We start from the raw sequence: 12,390 nt of genomic DNA on the forward strand, positions 1-12,390 counted from the left end.
TGAAGACGGGTAAGGTATGTGGAGGACTTATAACGCAGTCGTACTGAGACATCTCGTCGAGGCTGACGTATCTGTCGCGCTTCGTGGGCGATGCGACAACGGCAATTGCGGAGAACGCAGCAGTCAGGGCGATAGAGAGCCTCATCGTTTTTTGCGTGCTTGTCGCTGGGGTTTGATGATAGTAGTGGCTGGGTTGACTCGGTGTATGTTGCGGTGACTGAGGGCTGGCTGGCGAAGAACAGACACGGTAGAGCAGTATAGTAGTACTGCTTTATGACTGGATGCTTGATCGGGTTGCGTGAGGGTTTAGATATTCCAGGAAATTTGACTTTTGCAGAATACCGGTATCCCGGCCCAGAATTCGATTTTCTTCACGGGATCCGTTTGCTCTGCCTTTGGTTTATGGGTTTGTTGGGTAGTGAAGTGGGTCCGACCCAGCTATAGCAGACAGATGCGAACCTCTCCTTGAGCGGCCGTTTGTGATGCAGTGCATTCTGAGAGCAGATGCTGGGATGACATGCTTGTATGGATGGCCTGGTTTCCTTTACAAGAATGGCCCTCTTGTAAGATAGTTTACTTGTACATGTAGCTTGTATTGTCAACAGCTTAGATAAAGGAACCGTATGGGCTGAGGGATGAGCTCTTTTGAACTCTGATCTCATTCAAGTTAAGTAAGCTGATTTGGCGGTGCTGCTCTAATCTTTATGAGGTAGTGACCTGCTCTGGGTTGGTGGTACTACTCCAGTCTAGCTTAACGATTCGATACTCTTATGTAGTGCAATGACGATACTTTTGCTCCAGCCTAGCTTGAGTTAACGTGAGGCTACATGGCCGCTGCTATCATCTGACTTGATTACTATGCTGATTACCATGCTGCTCGGTATGCCGTCGATGATGATGCCCCTACTCTGCTCTTGAGTAATGGAATTGGCATGCTGATGACTTGACTAATCATTGCAGAGATACTGCGATTGGGGAGCACTACTCTGTCCTCGTTGAGGTACCTGATCGGCCTTAGATATGCTTCTCTGATCTCTTCTACACAAATTGGCCGTCGCGAATCTTCTCTGGCTTGAATTTGCTCTACCTTGGTGATGTTCGCTGTTCTGGAGATGCTGCTCTGGCTTAGTGATGCTGACCCCTTGATGCCTATGAGACACTGAATATACATCATGAATTGGTTTTGTAAATGCCTAGCCTGGGTGCACTTAAAAGTCTATACAACGCGATGAGAATAAAAGCTCGAGGGATCATCTCCGCACGAAGTACGCGATGGGTCAAGTCTCTGAATGCACAACTTCAGTGAACATAGAACGTCAAGCTATGGAAGCGGAGAGCAATGCACGAGGTATTTCCGTGACAATCGAGCTTATGTTTAGTGCATCACAATAGTTGCGAATGGAATTTTTTCTGCTGTTTGCCTTACTGGTGGTACAATTGCGAGACCTCTGTTAGGTGAACGTTCATTCAGCCTGAAGTAACTCGACGCACTATACAGTCGAAGTCTGCGATAGTAGCAATTTTTATCTTGCAAGGCTTCAAAGTAGACAACGCCTTCTTCAGTATCCCTTCAAATTTCTATAGTCACCTTCAACTTTACAAAGTTGCACGGTGGGTAGATCCTACAAACGCCTAGTCTCAGTAAGTAGACTTGAAAGGCCGAACTATCGACGCAAACTTTTCGATGTTGGACTGTTTAGTGATTATATCACAACACTCGCGAATTAAAAGCTTCCTGGCGCTTACGCAGCATCGTTCCTCGGTAAGCGTGGAAATCATGCCCATACGAGTGGCCGTCAGCACTGGCGAGGCTGATGGTACTTGATGTTCTGAGATGGTCTTGCAAAACCACTAACTACATCGGGCATCGACTGCGAACCGCATCGGGCAATTCATAGAGATGTCACGCAAGGCTGCATAGGCAAGAACGATCATACTAATACCATTTCAGTAATGAGTGGTTTCCGAATGCGATCAACGTGATGCAAAGCTCACCTTGAGTGAATCCGACGGGACATACTTCTCTTCCGTTTCTGCTCCATGGTGACTCTGCTCCCACGATGTGCCTTCCTGATTGGACTCGTCTTGAGTCTTTCTTCCGGTTTTTTTTAGGAGGTGGACGTCGTGCTGATTGTAGGCGTGGAGATGCTGATGCTGATGATGCTACACTGGAAAGGCGGTAACCACCACAGACCATGGTCTCGAGGCCGAAGTGATCCAACGACAACAGTGTCGTGACCTCGCGAAAGAACCCAAAATTGCACACGCTGACGCTTCACGCCCTTTCAAGCATTCATGTCGCCTAGCATCCTCCCCAAGAGATGTATATAAACCCATCTCAAGTCCACCGAAACAACAACACCAAGCAACTCAATCGCATCCTCCACTTTCAGCTTCGATCCAGCCCAGATCACCTTCAAGTACATCTCCGGGGCTTTCCGTCTGTGGAATCAAACATTGACTCTGCTACAGCAACCATGCACTTTACCTCCGCTCTTCTAGCAGCCCTCATGGCCGGCACCTCCTTCGCCACCATCAACTACGGCAAAGCTCGCTACGACAGTGGAAATGTAGACAACGCCATTTGGATCGACGGCGAGAACGCGTGTACCTACGTCTTCCAAGGTCACGACAGCGACAACCCGTGCGATTTCAATGGTGGAAAATTCCAGGCGCAGAATGGTGTCCAGTGTGCGTTGTATTCCTCTTCTCTTTTTGCTTTTGATCAAACCGGTGCAAAAGGCCTGAGTTTGAGACGTCATGACTCGCCACGATGACTGCCGCAGCAGGGGAAGGAACAAGGCGATTTTGAAGTATATTTGCGGCATGCTGACGAAAAGGATAGACTTCATGAGGGACTGCGGCAACAACGCGTTCCACCTCGAGAACCTAGATGGCAGCTTCAACTCCTTCGCGCACTCCAACCCGTTCAACAACGCTGGGAGTGGATGCTCGAACAGCCAGGGGAGGTATCATGTTGACCAGCAGTTCAGCTTTTTCTAGATGGCAAGCGTGGTTGAAGCTTGGGATTGGAGGATTGTGGATTGAATGGAGTCACTCTTTGATGCTCGCAAAGATAGAGAGGTGATATGATTTAGAAAGTCAAATAGAACTCACTTGTATCTCCAGCAACTTGCATCTCCAACCATTACAATGATAGAGTTTCATACACAGAACTTGTCGTGTACACTTCGTGGTCTGCAGAGCTGGAGTACGAGAGTCGTCTTTGTAAGACGATTGAAGTTGCTTAGTCGTACTGAGATGTGCGTACTGCGTCGCGACTTCCCTTGCAGTACGGATGACGTAACGGTGCGCGGATGCTCTCGCAACCAGCTTCCCTTCTTCACACTCGCACGACTCCTTCCTCTCTCGCAATATCACGACATTCACCCTGCACCATCCTCGCACCCTGCGGATTTCAAAGTTCAACACGCCAACACGGCACAGTTCCGCTTTTGCCGTTGCACCCGCATCGGCAGCTAGACTTCACGACGGGAGCACAACTTCTCTCGGCGTGTCAACGTGCCAACAGAGAGCGACAGGCAAGACAAGGACCCAAGCCACAGAAGCATGGCGACGATGGAAAGGAGTGGCGCAGCAGTAACTCTGTCCCGCCTTGCGATGAAACGATAGAGCCGTTGGGGAAGGTCGCTCACGAGTCACGGCTTGTCGATATGGTGCACGATCCGGCGTGCGAACCTCACCGCCAATAAACAATTATCCCCACTACCGCTAACACTTGACCGGGATGCCCCTGAGCACAGACGCGGTTCTTGTGTTCTGTTCCTGCAGCAGCTCAATCAAGTCCCCGACCTGCAGCGCAACGACTCGGTACCTGCATTCATTAGCCTGCGAATCACTCGCATTACTGGCGCGTAGCAAGCATCACGAGGACCCGTTCAAGACCTTCCTGACTAGAGGCCTGGAAATATGATTGCGCCGAGATGAGCAGAGCATCTCGGCTGGGAGATTGAGTGCCGAGGACCCCAAGCTCCCAATTCGCCCCGCCATGAGGCCCCCATCACCAGGCCAATCCTACCGATTGCAGGCGAGTGCTTGCTCTGCGAATTGTGATGCTGTTGTGCGGTGTTGTGCACCCTGCCCGGCCTGTCAGGGGAGCTGAGCTAACGACAATGGCTCCGCCTAACCGCATTCACGAGCCCCCTAGGCCGGATTGAGCACCCTCGTCTTCTTGCCCCGGACTGCTCATTTCACGATGCACCCGACATGCTCATCCTGACCTCGTTCGAGCAGTAGTTTGGCGCCCTGCAGGCACAGCTTAGACCACTTGCGGCAATGCGTGTAATGTGCCTAATTTACGACTCGACGGACCCCTAATCGCTGCCATGCGCTACTGTAGCCGTGCGCTCTCAAAAGCAACCCATCTGCCCTCTCTGCGCTCCTTCGCACAAGGTTTCTGTACGTCGACAGCCTCGCACGCCCTCACTCACCCGGCCTTTGTGCCACAGTCACTCGTTTTGCGTTACGTTCTCATATACTAATAATCGTCACTCACTCAACACCTATTACGAATAATCACTGCCTCGGCAATCTAAATCTCAAGTAAACAAAGACAAGATGAAAGGCGCAATTGTTGCAGCACTCGTTGGATCTGCGGTCGCAGCATCCCACAAGGCTCATGCTGGTTTCCACCTCCGTCGCGATGGTGGCTACGCAGTTGAGGAAGGCCTTTGCCAGACGGTGACCACCACCGTTTACGTGACCGCCAGCCCGGGTATGTGGATTAGGTTTCAGGAAGCAGCGTCATTCTAACCTGTGTTAGCCCCGTCCGGCCCCGCGAACATGACCTCCGTTGTCGTTGTTCCTTCTCCCGTCCCGGAGACCTCTACTTCCTGCACTGAGGAAGAGCACTCTACGTCTGCTGCGTACACTCCGGCTCCTGTGCCCTCGACCTCGGAGATGCCAGTAGTGCCGTCCTCTGCCTACGTCCCTGCGGTGCCAATGCCCTCGCCCTCGTCCTCCGAGAAGCCAGTAGTGCCATCTTCCGCCTACGTCCCGGTGGCACCATCATCCTCTCCTGCCGCCTACGTTCCGGCTAAGCCTTCCTCCTCAAAGGAGGCCGTTTCCAGCTACTACGCTGCTCCTCCAGCATCCTCTTCCAAGGCTGCTCCCAAGCCCAAGCCTAGCAAGCCCAGCACTCCCTCGTATGGTGGTTCTGGTACCTGGAACAAGCCCAATGGCAAGAAGTGGGCCATTACCTACACCCCCTACACCAAGGGCGGTGACTGCAAGTCCGAGATGGAAGTCAAGACCGACGTTGGCAAGATCGCTGATCTCGGCTACGTTGCCATCCGCGTCTACAGCACCGACTGCGGTGTCTTCGAGAACGTCGTGCCCGCTACCCAGGAGCACGGCATGCAGGTCATCTACGGCATCTTCCTCGACGCTGCTACCGCCCCCAACTCCCAGGGCGCCAACGAGCAGCTCCAGGACATCATTGACAACGCTCCCAAGGACACTGTCTCCATGCTGATTGTCGGAAACGAGTACATCTCCGGCCACGGTGGAGACGCTGCCTCCCTCGCCTCGTACGTCTCCGCCGTCAAGACCAAGTGGCTCGCCGCTGGCTTCACCGCCCCCATCACCACGACCGAGACCGTGGCCGCATGGGAGCAGTACGGCAGCGCCCTCTGCGACGTCATCGACATCTTCGCCGCACAGGTCCAGCCCTTCTTCGACGGCGGCAAATCTGCCTCCCAGGCCGGCGACTTCGCCTACGAGCAGCTCGAGCAGGCCGCAAAGGTGTGCCCCGAGGCCGCTGCAAAGGGCAAGTTCATCTCTGAGATCGGCTGGCCTGCTGGCGGCGACGCCAACAACGCTGCTATCCCCGGTAAGGCCGAGCAGAAGAAGGCTATGCAGAGCATCATTGAGAAGGTGGGCGACCATGCGTGCATCTTCAGCTATCAGGATGATAGCTGGAAGGCGCCTGGCGCGTACAACGTCGAGCAGTACTTTGGCTGCGCGGATAACTTGTAAGCGCCTCGTTGCCAACGAGCATAGCCTTTGTCGGCGGTGCCTGTCGACCGATGGAATTCAATTGTGTTACGTGTCTACGCTTTGCATTGTTCGTTTTTGCGTATGGTGACGTTACGCTGTATCTGTATCTATTTAGTGTTTAATTTCCCTAGCAAGTGTTCTTGTGCCTATGGTCACTCTGTATCGTACATAGTGTCTGTGTGTATGTAGCAATGGCAAGGACCGAATTCGACCTTGCAACGTGGACCGATACTGTCGCTGTCTTACCGCGTCCAGTCTGGTAGTGGGCCCATCCTAGCAATGCCTAACTCCACTACAAGACAGTAGATATTTGCATGATCATCGAAAGGTACGAGACGACAGCGAGGGTATACGCACGATCTACGCCATCACTTCGCAAGAAGCACACCCGTTGGGGAAATATAGAAACGTGCCTCACGACTCTCCTGGTCCTAAAGGGTTCAGACTAAGCACCCCTAGTACACACGCCTCAAGCGACTCTGCGCATGTCTGCGTCCCTTAAGCTAGACCGAATACCGCCGCGTTTCCTTATTCATACACCGGGACACCGAAGCGTGGCCGCAAGCGAGGCGCTTGACAGTTAATTTAGATGAGGAAGTGTATAGCTTAGCAACGGATAGCTCGATGGATGAGCAATCGCCAGCTGGCAAGAAAACATGGTGGATTATCATCTTCGTGTCATTTTTACTCGCGTTGCTAGGACGCAATGCAGGAGCAGCGAGAGAAGAGGGATAGGTTAGATGGTGGGTACGATGACAAGTTGAGGACTGTGAGGAGTGGGTGAGTCTTATGTGGAGAGTGTGTGTCTTTCCGAGAGAGATTATGTGGAACATTGGGATGAGATTGGGTCATGGGAAATTGGGAGGTAGCGGAGATGTTGGCTGAGGGTATGTTGGCTGAGGGTATGTTGGCTGAGGGGTATGTTGACTGAGGGTATGTTGACTGAGGGTATCGTGGCCCGGGTTTAGAGCGTACGGTGCACTATCCAGAACACTACGAAAATTCGATGCACGTAATCAAGGTATGCAGATGGGTTGGAAAAGTGACGAAGAAGGTTAGCATAATATGCAATTCTGTTGCATCAACCAGTCAAGGATGCAGCTTGGTGAAAAATACTCCAACGCCCCTGAAGCTAACCAGAGACCACTACCCTGTCATACGAACTCCAGAATAAGAAAGCCATAGTCTCAGGATAATACTAGACAGAATCGCTCCTCCGCATCTTGCGGGAAGAATCCGGCGACTCATCTTCTCTCTCCCTCTTCGATCCTGTTCCAGATTCCGTTTGCTGACCTGTCCCCACTACCATAGGATTCAGATCCTCTCGCGTCAGGCTCTCTCGCTCCAGATCCTCTCGCTCCAGACCATCTAGGATATCGTCCGCCTCAGTCCTCACGAGTCCATCGTGCCAGTTAGGGGGTGCTCCAAGAAATACCGCCATCTCCGATACCTGCGGCAAGCCAGTCACCTCCTCCCCGCGGCTCTGTTGCGCATCCCGGAACAATTGATCAAGCTCGCCCAGCTGATCTTCTTGCTTCTTTCGCTCTTCCTTCAATATCCATTTCAACGTACGTTTGAACTGCCTCTGCCAATCCAATCTTCGATTGAGCCTGCTGTGCCGCTCAACAACATCCGAACTGAATCTTTTCCTTGGATCGTGATTTTGGTCATTCGGCCCAGCTCCATTTCCCGCCTCCATATCATGCCACATGGTCTCAGGCAATCTTGTTGCGCCGCTCTCCAAGAGGTAATCTTTGTATGCTGGTTCGAAGCGGACGGTGATGAACTGGTGACATGTGACGCACTGTAGTAAAATGTGAGTCCTCCGGAGAATTTCGAGTGCGGGCAGCTTCTCCTCAAGGACGCCTTGAGTCCCAGCGGGACGTTGCGCTAGGGCCCGGATTAGGATGAATCCATGTATGCGACTGAAACAGCCGTTGCATTCCATCGGGAACGGTGTGGTGAAGTGGATGGTCGGATAACCTTGATGGGTGGGAAGGTCTGCGCATTCGCACAGGATGCCCAGGCATGGAGGCAGGTTGAGACTCTTTTCGAACAATGTCCAGGGAACTTGCAAAGGTACACGGGTATCAGAATTGGTCGCCATGACGTCCACGAGTGAAGTTCGAACCGGCTATCGCAAGCGGGAGCCCGTAAGTGTAGTGTAGTCTGCGCGTGCCAACAGCTCACGAAAGTGTAGAAATGTGTCCAAGAATGTGTAAGACATGAGTGGAAGAAGAGTGCAGCCGTCCGGCTGGAGGCCCTACGTCAGTCTATCGCTTGTTGCTCGTGGAGGAAAGAGCGCTTCGGATGTGCGGAAAGAGTTCCATACTTGCGTGCAGGGCCAGCATGCCACCTTCCTGCTCGGTGTGTATCTCCCTGATCAGGTAAGAGCGGCCATGAGTGCTCTGGACGTGTTTCCGATCCACTCGGATCCAACGTTTAAATATTCTTGAGGAAGATGCACTAATCCCTTCATCAATTCCGTGTCTTGTAACACCCTAATGTCTGCGATCGGTCACTATCTCCACTAGGTCAACCTGAGCACACGGTAATATCTGTCTGGGGACTCCCCTTTAGGTTTAGCCTCTTCCCTGAGATGTTAGCGAGAGAAGTAGGATAGAAAAAGTAAGTAGCTAACCTCATCACAAGCCTCGGAGAGAAAATAGCAAGTAAAGCAGAATAACATCATTGCACGCTATACCAGCAACTAGACCTCAGGTCGCCAACACGTTCTAAATTTGTCTCGTCTCCTCATCCGCTCCTCACCCATCCCCCTTCCTACCATAGGTACTCTATCCATAAATCCTCCCACCTACACCATGCCTGCCCTTATGCTGCACTCCCCGCAATTTTCCCCAGCCACCTCAGCACCAGCATGCGTCCCATCCTGCTTACATCTCTCACAGTTGTTCATTTCCCTGGAAAATGTTCCTTTGCAGATGCTATTATTACACTGTCCATCATCGAATTCTTTAAAAGCTACTTCATTCTTTCTTTCCTACTGTACTCCCCTAGCAACAAGTTCGCTGCTATCCTATCGAATCAAATGCTTATCCATGAGTAGCAAAAGTAAAAAAAGCAATGCTCTCCTTCCAAAGGCCAATGTTGACCTTCCACTTCTCGATGAACGCCATGAAAAACCAAACCATTGGTATGCCCGTTCCACCCATCCATCCCATTCCTCCTTCCTGTAGAAAAGAAAAGTCAGGTCTAGTCTCAGTCCACATCCGACAACCCCCCACTCTGCACCTTTTCCTTCGGTCTCATATCCCCACTAAAACCCTCGCCACCCCTCTCATCCCCGTTTTCGTCCCCACACTACAAAGACCGGGAAAGATGCAAGAAGATAGTACACCTCTCACTCTCCACCATCTCCCTCGGCACCCCACTCTCTTTTTCACCCTTTGATCTATCCTTCTCCGCCACAATCTCCACCTCCACGCGATTCACCCCCGCCACAAGCTTCGCCTCGTACACCGGCTCGCCTTTCTTCTTGCCCGCCTCGATGCCAGGCTGCGGCGACGATGCCGACCCGTTGATGCCCGCCGTGACGGGGATGCGGTTCACCTCGAACGTCTTGTTTCCGTTTACCATGACGAAGAGGCGGTAGAGCCGTGCGGTGTGCGCGATGGGGACATGCGGCGTGATCTGGAGGTACGAGTGTGAAGTAGGAATCGGGATGGTGACGGAGTGCTGTGTCTTGGATTTGTGCGCGGGGATCTGCACGGTCCAGGGTTTGGGGAGGTTGAGCGCGGGGTGCGTGTTCAGTGTGATTTTGGGGATGAGGGCTTCGTTGGCGCCTGCTGGGTGTTAGCACTACACATGGCTGAGAAATGGAGGCGGGCACTCACTCTTCAGTGGCACTTTGCGAAAGTTTTCAAAGTGCGGGATTACGGGCGGGACGTAGTATGAGGGAGCGGGAGGCGCGTAGGGGGTGGCGAAACCGGCGGCCTGTTGACCGACGGGCCCGTTTGGAAGAGGACTGCCGCTGGTGGGACGGGACATTGCGTGTGGTGGAGGCATGACTGGATGTGGCGTGTGCGCTGGTATGCTCAGCCGTTGGCTTTGGCCATCAGAGGCATTGCTTGCTGGCCTTATCGCATTCAGAGCTGGGGATTGCACGTCGTTCTTGATGCCATTCACGCCTGGCGATCCGGCTGTCCTAGTCTGCGCCGCTGGTACTGATGCCAATGTCGCCGATGCGCCTCGCGGTCCACTGAATGGATTGCTTAGGTTCGTCGGTGTTCCCGTTCGGCCAGCAGAAGGAGGTCTTGACGACTTTTTAGTGTTCATGCTGTCTAGAACGTGCCTTTGCTGCCTGAGCAGTGCATCGTTGTCCACTATGACGCCAGGTGTGGCCGAGCTTCGTGCAGCTGGAGTATTTGGATCTGATACAGGGCTTTGCCGCAGCTTCAGCTTCAGTGCTTGCTTTGGCTGTGGTGCCGGAGATGGTGCTGCAGTGGACATGTTGAGCTTGAGTTTTGGCTGTGGCGGCTCTTCCACTTTTGACTTGGCTGCTGCAAGTCGCTGGTTGAACATCTCCTCTAGCTCGAGGGATAAATTGTACAGGTCGCTGCCGTCCTCGTTGTAGTCACGGGCATTCTTCCAGATCAAGCTCGTCATCTGCTCGAACGCATCCCAGCTCTTCAATTCAGTGTGCCCAGTGGGCGCGTTGCGGCCGATGACACCGCGGACCTTCTTCTGCACCCCCGATAACGAGACCGGGTCCTTGATCAGCTGATAGTAATCCTTCAAGGCCCGGCTGGGCAGGTTAACAAAAGGTTGGAAGATCTGCAGTCCGCTGACTGGTTCCACGTAATTAATCAGACCATTGACGATCTGCTCCTGTGCTTGCTGGAAGCTCTTGTCATTGAAGTCTGTGCTATCCCCCTCTTCAGGTGCAGCGGAAGCCGACTGTCGCAGCTTAGACGGCGCTGGGGTAACCGCTTGCGTGGCCGCGACTGCTGCTGCTCGTCGCGGTCTATCTGTAGAAGAAGAATCTGGGGTGGAAGGGGTCGCCTTCGGAGTCCCATTATGGACGCGCGGGATCGGCTTGCCGTATGGAATGGGCTCCTCGCCTGGGATGGGCGTAGCTACGGCTTGGTAGCCTTCTTTTCGGTATGCTGGGTTGTGCTTGACCATCCAGTTGGAGGCTGTCTTGCGCAGACGCTCGGCATCTTCGTATATGGCAGACTTCCTGTCATTGTATGATTTGGCGTTGTTCACGAGGCGCTTGCAATCGCTCTCGACCTGCGCAAGGCTGGTGTATCCACCGCTGTTGAGTCTGTCCTGTGCGGCTGTTAGGCTTCATCCTGCGTCCTGTGTTTCGGTGTGCTCGAGGGCCAAAGTGCACCTCATAGGCGAGCGTAGGAGCGCAGTGACGTGGGACATGCAATGGCAGGTGCGTACCTCGATAGTATCAATCGCAATGGGCAGCTTGATCACGTCGTAGTATTCGGGGAGCTCGTTCTGGGCGCGGCTGGTTAGCGGGGCTGTCGCGGGGAGCGCGTCTAGGAGCATACCTTGTCAGGGAGGGAGAGGAAGTGCACTGAGATGGGACGGCCACTGGTGCTGGTCAGTAACAGCATCTTTGGGTCTCTGGCAGCCGGGGCGCGCGGCTAGCGCATGCTGAGACCAGGCACTCACGTCTTGTCCTTTGCCTGCTTTAAGCTCTCAAGGAACTTCAAGCCCATGGTCGTCGTGGATTCTGGTGTCTCTGTGTCGGCCTTCGCCGTGGGAGTGGCCTATACACGCAGCCATCGTTAGCATTGCCCATTGCATCTCTCCTGGCCCTCTCTGGCCCAGCATTGTCTGCGCGCATTGCGGAGGGGCGCGTGTTGTTGCGGGCAACGTGGGGTGGTGTAGGGTAGGTCGCGGTTCGAACCAGGCCGTCGCGCGCTCCCCTCACAGCGTTCCCGCATCGCGCGCATCGCAACTTGTCGCAAGCCCGTCTTCTTGCCCTCGCGCCCCCAGAAAATGCTGCAATCACCACCAGAGCGTGCACGTACCGGTACTTTCTGGCGCTTCGACGGTCGGCCCTCACTCTCGGGCGCCGCAGCACCACCCGCTTTCCGCTTCGCTGCGCTTTCCATGGCGCAAATTCGCCGTCGCGTAGGGTCTCTGAGTGAGTTTTAGCAAACAATACCTGCAGTAACAGGTTTGGGGCGGGTGCAGCGCGGTGTGCAGTTGGACTCTGGGCAGCTCGCTGCAGACGCGACTGCGAAGCAGACCCCGGCTCGCGTGCGGCCCCTGCCGCCCTTAGTGCACGTGACCCAGCCTGACCCGTGGGTGATTCACTCAACCAGTACAAACCACTCGATATCACTCGGAAGACCCGTGGGATTGCGTCTCTCAATGTTTGTTTCATTC

The 12,390-nt window shown here is 53.7% G+C and overlaps 3 protein-coding genes across 3 annotated transcripts; 1 reads left to right on the top strand and 2 right to left on the bottom strand.

Moving 5' to 3' along the window:
* Positions 1-4,803: 4,803 nt before the first annotated feature.
* Positions 4,804-5,997, top strand: N0V89_012036 (uncharacterized protein; the record flags this gene model as incomplete). Its single annotated transcript, XM_056220761.1, has 1 exon — positions 4,804-5,997. The coding sequence occupies one exon, from the start codon at positions 4,804-4,806 to the stop codon at positions 5,995-5,997; it is 1,194 nt and encodes a 397-aa protein (XP_056066064.1).
* A 1,219-nt stretch (positions 5,998-7,216) lies between these two features.
* Positions 7,217-7,966, bottom strand: N0V89_012037 (uncharacterized protein; the record flags this gene model as incomplete). The annotated part of the gene is made up of 1 exon (XM_056220762.1): positions 7,217-7,966. One exon carries the CDS (start codon positions 7,964-7,966, stop codon positions 7,217-7,219), a length of 750 nt encoding a protein of 249 aa, XP_056066065.1.
* Positions 7,967-9,339: 1,373 nt separating this feature from the next.
* Positions 9,340-11,714, bottom strand: N0V89_012038 (uncharacterized protein; the record flags this gene model as incomplete). Its single annotated transcript, XM_056220763.1, has 5 exons — positions 9,340-9,821; positions 9,873-11,310; positions 11,431-11,490; positions 11,544-11,586; positions 11,668-11,714. 5 exons carry the CDS (start codon positions 11,712-11,714, stop codon positions 9,340-9,342), a joined length of 2,070 nt encoding a protein of 689 aa, XP_056066066.1.
* Positions 11,715-12,390: the final 676 nt, after the last annotated feature.

This window comes from Didymosphaeria variabile (assembly GCF_027946475.1).
Source record: "Didymosphaeria variabile strain IMI 356815 chromosome Unknown scaffold_9, whole genome shotgun sequence".
NCBI lineage: Eukaryota > Fungi > Ascomycota > Dothideomycetes > Pleosporales > Didymosphaeriaceae > Didymosphaeria > Didymosphaeria variabile.